Source organism: Pelodiscus sinensis, chromosome 8 (genome assembly GCF_049634645.1).
Source record: "Pelodiscus sinensis isolate JC-2024 chromosome 8, ASM4963464v1, whole genome shotgun sequence".
In the NCBI taxonomy this organism is placed as follows: domain Eukaryota; kingdom Metazoa; phylum Chordata; order Testudines; family Trionychidae; genus Pelodiscus; species Pelodiscus sinensis.
This window is the reverse complement of record NC_134718.1, coordinates 65,225,331-65,242,342: the sequence shown is the minus strand read 5'-3', so window position 1 is coordinate 65,242,342 and position 17,012 is coordinate 65,225,331. Positions and strand designations below refer to the sequence as shown.

Genomic DNA, 17,012 nt, shown 5'->3' with positions numbered 1-17,012 from the left:
AGCTTTTGACTGAAATGGGTGAACTCGAAAAAGTTTGGAGGCTGGTTTTGTGTGTGTGTGTGTGTGCGTGCACGTGCGCGTGAACGCGTAGGGGATGGGGGTCATTTGTGCCATCAAGATGCAGCTTTGTATATGGGGCACCGCATCCTGGAAGCACTGTTCACTCTTAGGGCACATCTAAACTACGTTTTTTTTCCCCGAAAGGAGATATGCAAATTCGGTGCTAATTTACATATTTTCTTCCGATCGCATTTTGGAAAGTGGGTCTTTCAAAAGTGAAAGTAGTCTGGGCATGGGTTTTTCAGGAAAAAAAAACCTTTTTTGAAAAAAAAAACGCTCTTCCTAAAAACCGGAGTGGATTATGGTGCATCTGGCTGGCCTCATGAGTTCTTGTAGCCCACATGGCCTCTGAATTCACGTCATTATATACCTTTCTTGTAGATCATGGGCTTTTGGGCAAAGATTTAAAGGTTTCTGAAGTAATTTTTTAAAAGCAAATATGTGACTTAGAAGCCCAAGTCTCATTGATTTGCAGTGAAATGTTGGTGCTTTGGTAACCCTCAGGCTATAGCATACGAATGAGCGGTCCGATTTTCCCACGTGTTGGCCATCCAACAAGTTCCACTGACTTCAGTTGGTCCGCTGCACTTCTGAAAACAAGGTCAGTCATTAAGAAGTCTGGTATTGGACTTTGACTTATGAAAATCTTGGCCTGGATTGTCTGGATAAACTCTGGACCTCAGAAAACTCCGTCAAACCAACTTTGGTGGCCCTCCTCGGAGGGGAATGTGTAATCCTCAATAGTCTCAGCAGGGGAGCTGTGTTAGTCTATAACTTTAAAAACAACAAGCTGTCCTGTGGCACTTGAGAGACTAACAAATATAGCTCTAGTATCATAAGCTTTCGTGGGTAAAACCCACTTCCTCAGATGAGCTGGAGAGGAATAACAGGAACCCGGAAATGTATAACAGAAAAAGAAGGGGAAGAAAAAAAGATACCTGTCATCAGTCCTACAATTGACAGGTATCTTCCCCCCCCCCCCCCCCTTTTTCTGTTATAAATTTCTGGGTTCCTGTTATTCCTCTCCAGCTCATCTGAGAAAGTGGGTTTTGCCCACGAAAACTCATGATACTATAGATATTTTTGTTAATCTCTTAAGTGCCACAGAACTACTCATTTTTAATCCTAAAGAGAGAGCCACAAATTCTTCTGTTGGCTGAATGCTTAAATGGTTTAACAAATTCAGCCGTAGAAGGGAAGGAACAATCTGACAAAATAAGCCATTCAAGTATTGGGTGGCATATGGATGCTCCTCATGCTGCAGTTGCTTAATGTATACTCAATATTTCATCTGCTTTTGTTCGAAGATCCAACAAAACATATGAAATTGGGTTACACTGCTTCTCTTGATCTCTGATTCTTCCCTGGTGTCAAAGATAATACACTAAACAAACTTACATGCAAATGGTGTGATACATTGATCTTCTGTATACATTATCATCCATTAATGTACTCGTTAATGTATTTCATCTGTCAAGCACATTGTCTCACATTATACACCTTATTAAAAAAAATAAAATAAAACCTGCCAGGTCGACAATCCTGAAGTTTTGTGTCTATCCACAAACAGATTCAGCACTAGTCTAAGCTTCCTGTTCCTGTCCATGAGACAGAGTGATTTAGAGGCTAAGTGGAGAGCTGAGAGACCCAAGTTTATCCTCAGCTCTGTTGCTGATCCCCTGTGTGATCTTGGGCTTGTCAGTTCATCTCTCTGTGCCTCTGTTTCCCCTACCACACAAGGTCTGTCTTGTCTATCTAGCCTGTAAGTTCTTTGGAAGACAGGGATTCTTTGTCGTCATGTGTTTGGACAGCTCCTGTCCAAAGGGCCTGATCTTAGCTGAGGTCTATAGCTGGCCACCACTGGCCCAGGCTGCATTTAAACCAGAGACCTAGAGGTGAAAGATTCTGATGTCTCACTGCCAGTTTGCAGCAAGAGCCTGTCTTGAGCTCCTATCCCAATGGACGACGAAACAAAAGCTAGGTCCTGCTGCTATGCACTGATGTGGCTCTCCTATTCAAATCACATGTGGAATGGTATTCAGGCTTGGTTCTAACTAACTGGCAGTATAGACCAGCCCTTGGCCTTAAACTGTGTGTGTGTGTGTGTGTGGGGGGGGGGGGGGGGGGGGGGGGGGGAGACCTGCAATTTAATGGCCGGGGAAGAGAAAAGCAAAAGGATTGTAGCATTTCCTTCCCCAGACACATTGCTGATCTGTATTTTTAGGCTTAAAATTAAATGTTATGCTTGTAGAAAGCTTAGGAGAATATTTTGACATAATGGTTTTTAAAGAGCTATTACTGCATGCAGGAGGTCCTGCACCAAAGTCAGGAATTCATTTTAATTGCCAGAAAGGTAATCTTTCTAAAGACCGCCTGGATGCTGTTCCCTCCTAGAAAATGCTTGCCTTTCTCAATCGCTGCATAATGTGTAGAGGGAAGGATTGTCCAACTCACTAGACATCCTTTCCAGGACAATTCCAAACAATGCCAAGAAAGCCTATTTGGAGCTTTCTGCTTGTGATCCTACGAGTGGATAGGACACAAAACAGCCTATTTTTTTTAAAAAATCCAGGGATTTGAGAAGTTGTAGCTAAAGACATTTTTTCCAGTTCTATAGGAATTTAGTTCTTCTTTGTCCAGTCCAATGGGTGAGTGAGCCATGAAAAGCCATTGGACCAAGTTGAATGTTGCGCACCAGCCATGTCAGACAGCCAAATGGCAGAAATAGCAAAAGACAAGAAGGGTATGTCCATACAGCGGCACTATTTTGGATACTTCCAGTATCCCAAAATAGCTATTCTGCATCTTTTGAACAAGCCCATTATTTCAAAATTTAACGGACTTGCAATTCTGGTGTCCCTACAAACCTCGTTCCATGATGATTAAGGGACCTGTCAGAATAGCAGTTTATTTCAAAATTAACTCGAAATAAGCTATGCAATTTGCATAGCTCAAATTGCGTAGGTTATTTCAAGTTCAGGGTACAGAGTAGATGCTAAGGGTGCAGTGTAGATGCACCCGAAGAGACTTTGGGTATAGCTACACTACCCCCCTAGTTCGAACTAGGGGGGGTAATGTAGTCATACGGAGTTGCAAATGAAGCCCAGGATTTGAATTTCCCGGGCTTCATTTGCATAAAGCCGGCCGGCGCCATTTTTAAATGCCGGCTAGTTCGGACTGCGTGCCGCGCGGCATGAACTAGCTAGTTCGGATTAGGCTTCCACGAGGTGTACAGCTAGTTCGGATTAGGAATCCTAATCCGAACTAGCTAGTTCGTGCCGCATGTAGCCGCACGGCACACAGTCCGAACTAGCCGGCATTTAAAAATGGCGCCGGCCGGCTTTATGCAAATGAAGCCCGGGAAATTCAAATCCCGGGCTTCATTTGCAACTCTGTATGACTACATTACCCTCCCTAGTTCGAACTAGGGGGGGTAGTGTAGACATACCCTTTCAGAGTCACAATGTAAAAGGAGCCTCAATCTGCCTCAGATTTTTCTTCCCACAAACAATGGTAGGTTATTAGACAAAGGTGACAAAGTATACATCTACCACCTATTTTGTAATTAGGAATCTAGATGTGATCTTTAGTACCTGGAATTAATTGTGCTCATGACTTTTTGACTGTTGGTCTAAGATAGGAAGTGCAGCATCAGTTTGGTTTTGAAATGTTAGCCTTTGATTTTAGCCCTGCAGGGAATATTCTACAATGCTAGGACAACAGGAAAATCAAACCTGTCTGGATCATACTCACTGTAATACCAGATGCCCTTTTCCACTCTGTGCATGATGGTCTGGTGTTATGACTCTCCCTTAATAAAATCTTGCCAATGTTGGTCTTCTGAGTAGCTCTTGCTATCCAGAAAAACCTTCCTGTATCATTCCATCTCAGTCCGCTCTTTTCAAATTTCAGCTGGAAACATATACCTTTCCTGCCTTTCTGATAAATCATTAGTGTCTTCACAAAGGTCTGTAGACCTGGGGATCTGTGAATCAATTCCCATCAAGCGCTGGGCTTCTAGCTGTTTTTCCAAGAAGGTGAGCTCTTTGTTGCAAACTTGGTGCAAAAAAAAGGACCAAGCATCACAATTAAAAAACATTGGTATTTTTCAAATGTTATTTTCCAGTGAAGCAAGTGATATCGTTGACCACAGGGTTGTTGTAGGACTGGGAATGGGAGGTTTTGGACCCAGGCTGTCATGAATGGGAGGAGTAGCATCCATTACAGAGAGCAATTAAGTTATGATCCATGCTATGAAGGTTTGGCTAAAGAATGAGTATTCCCAAGCACGTTACCATTTCAAGATGATCTTTGCCCATCATTCAGTGCTAAGGTGCATGATGGAACTGGATTTCATTTAACCGGCACTGGTGAGGCCACATCTGGAGTGTTGCATCCAATTCCGGAGGCCACCACTACAGAAAGGATGTGGACACATTAGAGAAAGCCCTGCAGAGGGCAACCAAAATGATGAGGGGGCTGGAGCACATGACCTACGAGAAGAGACTGAGGGATTTAGGGTTATTTAGTCTACAGAAGAGACGAGTGAGGGGGGATTTGATAGCAGCCTTCATCTTCCTGAAGGGGAATTCCAACGAGGATGGAGAGAGGCTGTTCTCAGTAGTGACGAATGGCAGAACAAGGAACAATGGTCTAAGGTTACAGTGGGGAAGGTCTAGGTTGGATATTAGGAAAAATTATTTCCCTAGGAGGGTGGTGAAGCACTGAAATGTGTTACCTGGGGAGGTCGTGGAATCTCCATCCCTAGAGGTTTTTAGGTCCCTGCTAAACAAAGCCCTGGCTGGGATGATTTAGTTGGGGTTGGTCCTGCTTTGGGCAGGGGGTTGAACTCAATGCCCTCCTGAGGTCTCTTCCAACCCCATGATTCTATCCAAAACTCCCTATCGAGCAAGACTGTATGATACTAAAATTAAATAATTATGCAGTCAATGGCACCATTATGCAGTGCCCTATTTGTGAAAACCTGCCATTGTTCACCACTAGCATTGAACCCACGCTGGATGATATTGAAAATAAGCCCATATCTAATCTTTGATACATGAGCTCTGAAAGAAACAAACCATAACCCACCAGACCAGAGCTTAATGAAGAAACTTTCTCCCTGGGAATGGGAAATGAACTTTTGGAAACTGTTTCTCTGTGTCTGAATAGGGGCTCTCAGCCCAGCGCCCAGTTTATTTCTATTTTAGAGCACACTTGAATAGGTTCATTTGAAGCTGCTGCACAGATCACTCTGTCCTGAAAACTGGCATGCTTGAGGCCTGTAAATAAACAGGGAGAATATGGAAGCCAGGCCTTCATGTGTGACTTTGTTCTAGAGCATTCAATGAAGTGTAACCCTGCCACTCTCCATCTCACTTGCTTTTAATTTATATTGGTATTTGAAGGCTGCAAGATCCACCCCCCCCCCCCCCCCCCCCCTTGCATATCACAGCGCAACTGGCCATGAATCTCAAAGAAAAAAAATCACATTACTCAGATGCTGGAAAACAAGCCGACAGTCATCATTCCAGTCCTTAACATATCAATCCAGAATTATACAACTCACATCCAGGGCTGTGACAAAGCCGCAGGGGGTGTGACTTAATATGTTCCCCAAAGTCCATTATGTTATCCACATCCAGGAAGATGTCTGTGCCAAGGCTTTCTTGAATCAAAGCAATGTCCACCCTTCCTCGATGGTACGCCTACTGAGATGCTTTTCCCTCCAGTTCCTGGCAAATAGATATCTGGCGCCAGTACATGCCAGATTGATGCACTTTGCGACAGCTCCTTTAAAAATATTCAAGTCTCCTAGTCCCAGACCACAAAAGCTCAGCAACTGCACAGATATCTATTGCCAATATTTTGCTGATACGTGAGAACACCATATTATTCCTCTTCCTTAAAAAAATAATTCACTCCGTCTCCTCCAGACCCTGCTGTAAGATTCTTTCTTCTTTTGTACGCCACTGGAGAAAAGCTGATTTGGCTTTATCAAATTAAGAGAGAGATTAAGATTGTTACACCTGGGGCTAAATTATACAGTATTTTCTAATGCATAGCGTCATATTTAGATGTCCTACATACATTTGTAGTGCTGCCTTCAACATATATCATCATTGTTCCTAGCTCTACTCCTTGTGCAGTAGCACTTTCGATATCAGCTTGAAGATACCAGGGGACAAAATTGTGAAAAAGATTAAGAACTGTCTATTGCAAATAAACTATTTTTCAGAACCCAAGAATTATAGCAAAAGATGGTGGCACTGTATAATATGCTTCCTTTGCAATATCATGCTATATTAATAATATTTTACATTTCAGTTGTTCATTTTGTCTGAGCATCTGAAAGCACTCAAGAGTTGTCTACACTTGCGCTTCTGTGAAGACACTATTGATGGGAAGGTTTCTGCTACAGCCATAGGTATTCCACCACCTTGAGAAGTAATACATTGTAGTTAAAGTTGTAGGAGAATTGATTCAGTGCTATCCCCATGCAGGGTTAGGTTGATTTAATTGTGTCATTTTTCAAACCCTTGATCCCCATAATTGTATCAACTTAATTTCCTGGTGTAGACCAGGCATGAGTATAGACTCCTCTTTAAATTGGACAAGAAGTGGTGATATCCCCATTTTACAGATGTGGAAATAGAGGTGCAAACAGGTTAACTGACTTTCCCAAGGGAATACAGGAAGTCATTGGCAGAGACAGGAATTGAACACTGGACTTCTAGAGCTGCACATGAACCACCACATTCTCTAAACAGATATTTACTTAGGAAGGTGAAAATTAAGAATTATGGGCTGTAGAGTTTAATGATTACATTAAGTGATTATTGGGGATCTCCCAAACAGGAAGTTAATGTATGTTTTGTTACGTATAGCCTGAATGCCTTCATCAGAAATCTTTGGACATCAGTTCTTTACCAGCATGAATTTTGAAGGTGTATCAGGTTTAGTTTTAAAGGTGACCTGCAAAACAAAACAAAAAAAGTAGTAATTTTTGCATGTTTTTCTTATTTATTATATACAAAGGAAGCTGAAAGATTTTTGTCAAAGTCATTTTTCTACTTATTTTGTTTCAGCACTTTATCTTATGTCATGGATGATTCTATTGTAATTAACGAATCAGTAAGATTATGACATCACAAAAGTTAGGTGATGGATAGTTGAGCAACTAAGAATGGAAGGGAATTTTAGTCAGCTGTTTAAAATCTCCATTGGGTTTTGTGTGCTTTGATGAATACCTATTAATCTTCAGCCTCATGAATGTGTGCTTGAGATTACATCTTGATATAAGATTCCAGATCCATGCTCCTCTATTTAAGAAGTGAGAGTTCACAATAAACATTTCACTATAAGTTTAGACAAGATACACTTCACTTTTTAGAACTTGTTAGCTGGCTAGTCCTGAATCCCTACCATAGATAAGGAAAATTTGTGCATTAGTATGTGCTAACTTGTCAATTTGAAGTGTATTTTATAATGTGTACAACTTGCCTTCTCTACATTAATAAAATTAGCTGGCTTTTACATACAGGTTGTTCCTTTCTAATCCAACACCATCCATGGTCCGGGATGTCCCATAAAGTTTGTTTACAGCCATCAGTCCCGGATCTCAGTGTTCTGGTGCTGTTATTTAGCTCTAATTCTCCTAAATGTTTTCTAAGAGTCCACTAAGCAGGAGAAGTGTTGGTAATGCTGCTTGACAATATTGACCTCCTATGGTCTGTCAAATTCTCTGATTTGGCACTGATCCAGTCCCGACGGTGCCAGATTGGAGAGGTTCAACCTGTAACACTTTTCATTGTAGATCTCAAAGCACTTTAAAAAAAGAGGTCAGTATCGTTGCCCCCATTATACAGATGGAGAAAGTGAGGCAAAGGGTGGTGAAGTGACTTGCTCAAGATCATGCAGTAGCAGAGAGAAGAATAGAATCCAGCTTTTCTGTGTGCCAGTCCAGTGCTGTGACTGCTAGATCTTACTAGACAGTGAATGAATTAGATAGAATTAGATCCAACATAAAGATTCCCAAAGGGTGCGCAATAGATCCCTTGTAGTCTACAGATAGCTGGGTAGTCACATGAGGTTTTGTATCCTTCTTGTTTGCATGATACAGTAATAGAACTGGTAGGAGGGGAAGAAAAAATGAAGAGTTAAAAAAGAGATAAAGACAGCAAACTAATTTTCTAATGGAAAATGAGTCTGGTGGCACTTTAAAGACTAATGAATTTATTGGGGTATTAAGGCATAAGCTTTCATGAGCTACAACTTACTACCTCAGGTGCTGAAGAGAAAAGAAAAAAGGATACAGAGATGAGAGTGCGACATCAGTGCTAACTAAATCAGGGTATGTCTAGACTACATATTTCTGCTGACAGAGGCATGTAATTTAGACTACCCGACATAGTCAATGAAGCAGAGATTTAAATATCCCCTGCTTCATTAAAATAAAAATGGACACCACTGTGCCGGCTCAGCTGATCGTCGGCACAACACGGCAGTCAAGACGCAGATCGGTCGGCAAGGAAAGCCTTTGCCAACTGATCCTGTAAACCTCGTTTCACGAGGCCTAAGGGATTGGTTGGCAAAGGCTTTCCTTGCCGACCGATCCCTGTCTTGACTACCGCGTTGTGCCGACTATCAGCTGAACTGGCACAGCGCGGCGGCCATTTTTATTTTAATGAAGCGAGGGATATTTAAATCCCCGCTTCATTGACTATGTCAGATAGTCTAATTTACATGCCTCTGTCGGCAGAGGCATGTAGTCTAGACATACCCTCAGAGAGGATGTGGCTCATCTCCAACAGACATGAGAAGGTGAGAGTACCTGGTTGGGAAATTGCCTATTCTAATGGCTACTGAAACACCTATTGTAATGTTTTCCAATGTTATTTTTCCCATATACTCAACACCTGTTGCTGCCACAGAAATATTATACGATCTCAAATTGTAGGAGAAGTGGTTTTTATGTTTCTGAATAAGAGAGCTCAGTCCCAAACACAATCTCTCCATGAAGATGTGGGCCATAATATAAAAAAATCTAAAAACCCTCTGCCACTTAAACTAGGAAGAGCCAAATTTAGCATTCCCAATATTTGGTGACAAACCAGCAAGAAAAATAATCTTAAAAAGCAAACAAAACAATGTTCAATAATTCTTTATAGATAATACAAAACTGAAAGAGAGAGACCCTGAAAAAACAATTTTCAGGGTATTTTAAACCTTTATGGGGAAACTAACATCCCATTAGAATAATGTTCATGCTCAACTCCATGAAAGCGCAAGGTTTTGTCCATGTACAACAAGTTGCGGGGGACTGGAGCTTTCTAACTGGAAACATTCAGGATGAAAGATATGTAAAATACTATATTATTATTGGCTTGGAAGTTGAAGCTAGACAAATTCAAACTAGAAATTAGGCACAAAATATTTAGTTGTAAACAACATACCCAGGGTTCAGATGGATTTTCCATCATTGGAGGTCTTTAAATCAAGAGTAGACTCTTTTAAAGAAATATTATCTAGCTCAAGCAGATGTCGTGAGCTTGATACAAGAACCACTTATTGAAATTCTTTGGGGTGTGTTGTACAGCAGGTCAGACACAATCCATGCTGGTCATTCTGGCCTTAGAAAGCTATTTGTACAGGTTGAACCTTTCCAGTCTGGCAATCTATGGTCTGGCATGATTTTAGTTAGCTGGATGTCCATTTATCACGGGTATGACCATGTTTCCCGCGGTCCCATAAAGTTTGTTATAGCCACCGGTCCTGGCTCTCAGTGTTCTATGATGTTACTTAGCTCTAATTCACCCCTAAATGTCCTCTAACAGCCCAGTAAGCTATGGACGTGTTAGTAATGCTGCTAGACAATACTGACCTCCTGTGGTTTGGCAAATTCTCTGGTTTGGCACCAGTCAGGTCCCAGGGGTGCTGAGCTAGAGAGGTTCAACCTGTATTTATTTGTTTTGTGCTAGCACCAGAAAGCCCACTCAGGGATCAGGTTTCTGTGGTTAGCATTGTACAGGCACACATAACCAGACATGATCCTTGTCCCTATGAGCTTGTCATCTATGCTGTCACCATGTCATACAAACATAAAAGTCAATTATAATGAGTTACCTAGTTGTGTGAGTGGAGAGAATCTCATAGATTTCAGCATTAAGGCCTTATATGGCCCAAGGTCTGTGAGCACAATACCTTTTAGATAAAATAGGATCTCTGGGCACATCATATGTCCCTAGCATAAAGGGTAGACTATATTGAGGCATAGATGGATATGATTTTCATTGGTAAATGTCAACAAACATTGATTTCACCATACCCAAACCAATGTAAAATATTTCCATCAATAAAAGTGAAAATTTACAGAGAGGAAAAGTAAGGAAAAGGCTGCTCGAGAACTTGTTAGAGTTTGATTTAAGGCTATTTACTTTGTATATTCTGATGTGTGACGCTAACAATTTGTGTTGGGATGGTTATAAAACTTTAACTTTTTGTTTCTCTACGGTTATGAAATAATTGCCTGGCCCTTCTCAGCACCCCTTTGTTATTTCCCACAACTGTGAAAATGTAAATCAATAAAAGAAAAGACAAACGAAAAGGTTTTAAAATAAGCACTGATATGATCTGTCAAAGTTATTACAAAATAAAAATCAAGTGCTGCCAAGGCTATCGATGGCTTTGGGTTGTTTGTTTATTTGGGAGCTTGTTGTCTGTCTGTTTTTCATTAGCTGCAGCTGACGGCTGATGCAGCATGTCTCAACGGTGGAAGTGTATCAATGCCTAATTGCTCAGACATGGAAACCTTCGGGTCCAGTCCTGCCAGCTGCTGGGTGTTCTTCACTCTCAAAGTGTCTACCACATGAGCTATCATGCCACAGTCACTCCAGATAGCGTTAGCTCACCGGTATCTGTCCGCTGTTGCCATACCATGGTGTTACGATTGAATCTAGGCAGGGCTAGCTCAACAACAAGATATGCATAAATGGGCATCATGGGTCTATAGCAGTGTTTCTTAAACTGTGTTCCAGTGTGCTGCGAGGCAGTCAGAGGTGTGCCGCAGAGAATAACAGAATTCAAAATGGCCACCCTTAAAGGGATAGGCAACTTTAAAAATTTTTTTTTGCTCTAACTTTCCCCTGACTCTCTCCCCCACTCCCCGCCCCCAACCTTTTTTTTTTCTTGAAAAAAAATATCTGGTGTTCCTCGGTTTAAGAAACACTGGTCTATAGTACTACCTCAAGGATACCTCATCTCCCATCAAACTGTAGCTTATCAAATAGAGAGAATGCTTGAGATCAATGCACATGTATGCTGTTATCTTCACACTCCTCTCCATCCCAGCTTGAGCACCAGAGATGCCCTGACTACTGGGCATTACAGAATTGGAGCAGTTCTGCTTGCGCTTAGGGTGGTGGGCCATAAAGTTCTCACTTGTCTCTCTAAGGAAAAAATAAATTGTGATCAATGGGATCCCAATGATTTCTTGTGCCATGTTCAGGGCTTCAGAGAGCTTTAGTGTAAATGCATCATGCCTCTTCTGAGGCTAGTCAAATAAAGGAAGATCTGTCCTCAACGCAGGATACGTTGACATTGCTGTTCACTCTAAGTCTTCTTAACATGGGTCCATTGGCCTAAGATGAACTTGCAGGTTCACCTCTTCAGTACCTTTGTTCTACAGGTTGAACATCTCAAGTCTGGGACCTGACCCGTGCCAAACGATGGGAGGCCAACATGGATTAGCAGCATTACCAACACTTCCACGGCTTTGGGCTCTTACTAAACATTTAAAGGTAAATTAGAATTAAATAATAGCACAGAACACTGAGAGCCAGGACTGGTGGCTGTAAACAAGCTTTATGGGACTATGGGAAACTTGACCACACCCCTAATAAGTGGGCATCCAGCTAACTGAAAATCATTCCAGACCACAGATATTGCTGGACCAGAGACTGCTGGACTAAAGAGCTTCAACCTGTAGTAACTCCAGGGTTCCCAATGCACAGAAAACGGGGCTCTGCATAGGTTTAGGAATCAGCTTGCATGGATCCAATTGCAGGATTGGGCCCATAGATTTTAAGTTCTTCAGGGTAGGGACTGCAACTTCTGTGTGTCTATGTAGTGCCTTCCACCAATACATATGCATCAGTAGTGTCCAGAGGCTTGAATTCTGACTGGGGCCTCTAGATACTTTCATAGTCTAACAAGATAACAAATAATTAGTAACAATTCTCAGTGGTGCTCCTGATACTGAGCTGTTTGGGGGTATTGCACTTATTACTTGGAAAGCTCACTGTCACCTAATTGTACTACAGCAAGGTCTCTCCCTTCCCTCCCTGGCTGCTTATTTATGCCCTGAGGTTACGTAAAGGCTGGATGTGCCGGAGACAACAGCCCAGCAGAAATGTCTCCAGTGCCACTCTTTTTGATATGCATAAGCTCAGATTCCCCCGCTTGCAAGAGAAACCCGGGCCTGCTGATAAGTGGCAGCATACTTTACAAAGAGAGAGACAGCTCTGTTTCTTCGGCAGAGCTCTGTCTGGCTCACTCTCAGCTGACCTGTGACCACTTGCATGTGCTCCAGAGCTCTTTGCCAAATGACAGAAAATGCACAGAAAGTCACAAGCTTCAGGAGCACGGAGAAGCGTAGGGATAACCAAACGCAGCCTTTTTTTTTTTTTGGACGTATTATTCATTAGGAAGTGATTGGATAAGAAATAGTAAAGGAGAAGCGTCCGTTACGCATCAGCCGGTCTTTAAAGCACTTTAAAAATGATTTTTTGCTGAGCATGGTATTTGATTATGTTAATTAGATCAGTTATCAATTAATTAGATGGTAATCCTGTGGTTCTCAAATGTTTGTATTGGTGACCCCTTTCACACAGCTAGCCTCTGAGTGTGACCTCCCCACACACACACTTATAAATTAAAAACATTTTATATTTAACACCATTATAAGTGCTGGAGGCAAAGTAGGTTTGGGGTGGAAGCTGACAGCTCATGACTCCCTCCCCCTCATATAATAACCTCATGATCGCCCCTCAGTGATCCCAAGCCCCAGTTTGAGAACCCCTGAGCTGTGTCTACACTGGCAAGTTATTCCGGAAAATCAGCCGCTTTTCCAGAAAAACTTGCCAGCTGTCTCCACTGGCCGCTTGAATTTCCGGAAAACCACTGACGATCTAATGTAAAATCATCAGTGCTTTTCCGGAAAAACTATGCTGCTCCCGTTTGGGCAAAAGTCTTTTTCTGGAAAACTGTTCCGGAAAAGGGCCAGTGTAGACAGCACAGTAGTGTTTTCCGCAAAAAAGCTCTGATCACGAAAATGACGATTGGGGCTTTATTGCAGAAAAGCGCGTCTAGATTGGCCACAGATGCTTTTCCGGAAAAAGTGCTTTTCCGGAAAAGCCTCCTACCAAAATAGACGCGCTTTTCCGAAAATGCTTTTAACGGAAAACTTTTCCGTTAAAAGCATTTCCGGAAAATCATGCCAGTGTAGACGTAGCCCTGTTGTAAACCTTGTGTGGCACGGTCCTACTTTCCTTAAACAGCTATTTAGCTCTCAAATGGGGTTGGTCTGATTACCAGTATTATTACAGCATTACCGGTATTATTACAGTATTAATTCTTATTGGGGAAAAAAAAGGCTTTTATCTGGAAATTGAAAGTATATTGCCTGAGATAAAAATCCAAGGTCTTCAATATGGTCACCTCAGAGACCAGAACATTTGTTGCAATGCTAGGGTTCTTGTTCTGTGGTCGAGACCAAATTCTAATTCTAATTAGGATTTGTTATTTGTGTTATGATAGCATCTAGGGCTACGTCTACAAGGCGCCTTTTTGCGCAAAAAAACTCCTTTTGGGCAAGAGCTGTCCTTCCTGAAAAAATGAGGAAGAACGGCTCTTGCGCAAGAGGGGAGTTTGGGGCAAATAGGTGCTGTGTAGACGGCGCCTTTTTGCACAAAAACCTCTTGCGCAAAAATGGCTCCTAATTAATTATGCAAATGAAGTGCCGCAATATGGTCATCTGTGCTTCATGCGCATAGGCTTTTGCAGAAGAGGGATGCTGTGTAGACATAGCCAAGGAGTCAGCCAAGGACCAGGTCTCCATTTTGCTAGGCCCGCTGCAAACACTGGCTGGAGTCTCTGCTGTCTGCAGTTGCCCTCTAAGGTTCTGAGAGATGCAGGGGCGAAGGGCAGGGAGTAGCTGGCAAAGCACTGCCTGAGTCTTACTTCCCCAGCACGTGTGTGCGTGAGGGGCTTGTATTCAGCCTAGTTCCTGCACTTCGTGTCCTAAACCAAAACTAGTGTTGCCACTCTCTGGTAAGCAGCCACTTCATCCATTCTTATATCCGACATATTTGAAAGAGTTTGTCTATCTGTCTGTGTGTTTGTCCATTTGTTCAAGAACTCCTCCTAAACCAGGGGTGGGGAACCTAAGGCGTGGGGGCTGGATATGGCCCCCGAGGCTTGTAGTTCCCCCCACCGCATTAGGTGCTCCAGCCCCCCCTGCTCACTCCCAAAGGGCTGGAGCATGCAAAATCCCCTAACCTGGGCCCGCCAAGGTTCTGGTGTGTGAGGGGAATATGGAGAATGCCTTTCTCCTTCCCAGTCAGAGTCTCCCTCAGTGAGGGTTTTGGTTTTTTGCTTCTCACTTGTGTGTGGCCCTTTATTGATTTTTCTGTGGGTCAGCAGAGCCCCCAGCCCAAAACAGTTTCCTCGCCCCTGTCCTAAACGATAAGACCTAGGACCACCAGAGCCGCCTCTTGTCATATCATGAAGCCACATAAAGGTTTGGTTGTGCCAAGAAAATGGAAGGTGCCTGGAATGGGATTGCTTCTCATAAAATCCAACAGAAAAGATACAATTGCCAGGCATGCGAAAGGAGCTGTCTGGGGGCATGGTCTCCCTCAAAGACTGCCCAAACCCTGCACCTTCCACACCTCCCCCTCCCCCCCCAGGCACCCTTTAAGGCTCCACTCCTGATTTGTACTGGACAGGAACGTTGCTGGCTGTTTCCCTTCATCAGGGAGACAGGGGAAAGTGCACAGTTTGCTGCATTCCTCATTGTGGCTGGTAAGTACAGGGGGCAGACAAACCTGGACCTGCCTGAGATGGGGGACATGCACCCCGACCTAGCTGTGTCTCCTGGAACTGCAGCGGCCAAGAAGAGGCACTTCTCACCCGTCCCCAAACTTCTGTGGTGAGAGAGGGCTGAAGTTGTCCTCTTTCCCTAGGGCACCCTGCAAAATGAACCCCTCCCCAGCCTCACCCCAGAGCAATAATTCAAAAGCAGCATGTACATTTTCATTTTATTTTCCAAGAAACATACATGATTTAAGGATCTGAGCAATGCTGGGGTCAGTCTTCTAGTTATTTATACTATGATAATACCGAGATGGGGGAAACCCATAGTACAGTGCACTACAAACCACATTGTGTTTGAATGATTAGTGATTATTATTAGCTATTACCTAATAGAGGGGTAGGAGGATGTAGGAGGTCCAGTGATGGACCACTGTGCTAGGTGCTGTCCAAAACAAAAAAAGATGCCTCCTTTCCCAAAGAGCTGACAATATAATATAAGACAAGAGACAACAGATGGATACAGACAGACACTGGAATGCAAGGAAACAATGAGACAATATTGGTCAGTATTAGAGGCACTGGACTCAGCACACCAGCTGCTTAACTGCTGTCATGTATATATGTACATATTTATTACATAGCAATCACCACACTACATTAGTCCAGTATTTCGTTAGTTATTTCTGTCAGGGATTTATATATGTGTATTTATGAGTATCTGTGTATCTACACACTAGTTCTTTGGAATTCCTGCAAAAATAAACACATGAAATTTCTATTTGTGTTAATTTGTTTGGAAAATATAGATAAATAAGTATACAGGACAATTAATTTAACTAAGCACCTTTACAGTAATTGAATATGGATGTTACTGGTTTTCTTGAATTTTATTTCTTTTTCCTTTAATATTTAGAAACAGGCCAATTCTACAATGATGGCCGAAAGCCTATAAGCACTCCATCTATCAGCGTTGCACAAATAAATCAAACTAAAGCAGCCCAATTCTTGTAGACTGGCATTAGGGTAAGTATACCTTAAGAAAGTTCTTATTCAGACTTGGCTTCAGGCAATAAAACGTCATAGATGTATAACTCTGGTGAGTGAAATTTCCAGGGAGCAAATTAGGCTAAAAACATCTTCTAGAGACAGCTAGAAAGAAATCTGACACCACCCGAAAATAAGGCAAGTTATTCAGTAAATGTTTCATTTATTGGGATTCTTCCATTACTATTAGGGTTAAAAGACATGCTGTCAATAAAAATGGTATAGTTATGGAAGATTCTGTGTTTCAGGAACCTCTCTCTCTCTCTCACACACACACACACACTCTAATTCTTGATATCACCCCCCCACACACCCTACCTATAATTTTTTATATCACCTCCTGATAACATGTGATGACATTCTGCATGCATACACTTAACCAGTTTGGTAAAATTATCTCTGTCCAAATCAAGATGCATAGCAATACTTTAGGCCAAAAACCAGAATATTCCTACTGCTTCATAGACATGACTTGTGAAACAGAATATGGATTTAAAGGAGTTAGATCTCATAGTTGTAAGTAAAAGGTCTCTGGGTGTCTGATTTCTCAGGTTCCCTCTGACAAGCTGCAAAGTAAAGGAAATATCGAAGGACCAAACCACCATCAGGTTAGCCCTCACAAAAGATAAAGCAAACATAAAATCTCACAGTGGAACTATAACTTTGTGTTTTAGACATTCCCCTATTTTGTAGATTATTTATACTTCCACATATTTTTGGGCCAGTTCTCTAATTATCTAGAAAAGCCAGACTTCTATCTTTTGGCTCTGTAGCCTTGTCTATCCTAGAAACATTTCCCACCCTTGCTAAGGTTG

The 17,012-nt window shown here is 42.2% G+C and overlaps 1 protein-coding gene across 1 annotated transcript in view; it reads left to right on the top strand.

The window, feature by feature from the left end:
* VTI1A (vesicle transport through interaction with t-SNAREs 1A) overlaps positions 1-16,120 on the top strand; it is a 444,836-nt gene extending 428,716 nt beyond the window's left edge. Inside the window, exons 8-9 of the mRNA XM_075935463.1 lie at positions 11,747-11,858; positions 16,067-16,120. Coding sequence (XP_075791578.1) covers positions 11,747-11,858; positions 16,067-16,105 — 151 coding nt within the window. The 3' untranslated portion in view covers positions 16,106-16,120. The remainder of the gene's footprint in view (positions 1-11,746; positions 11,859-16,066) is intronic.
* The last annotated feature ends 892 nt before the right edge of the window (positions 16,121-17,012 follow it).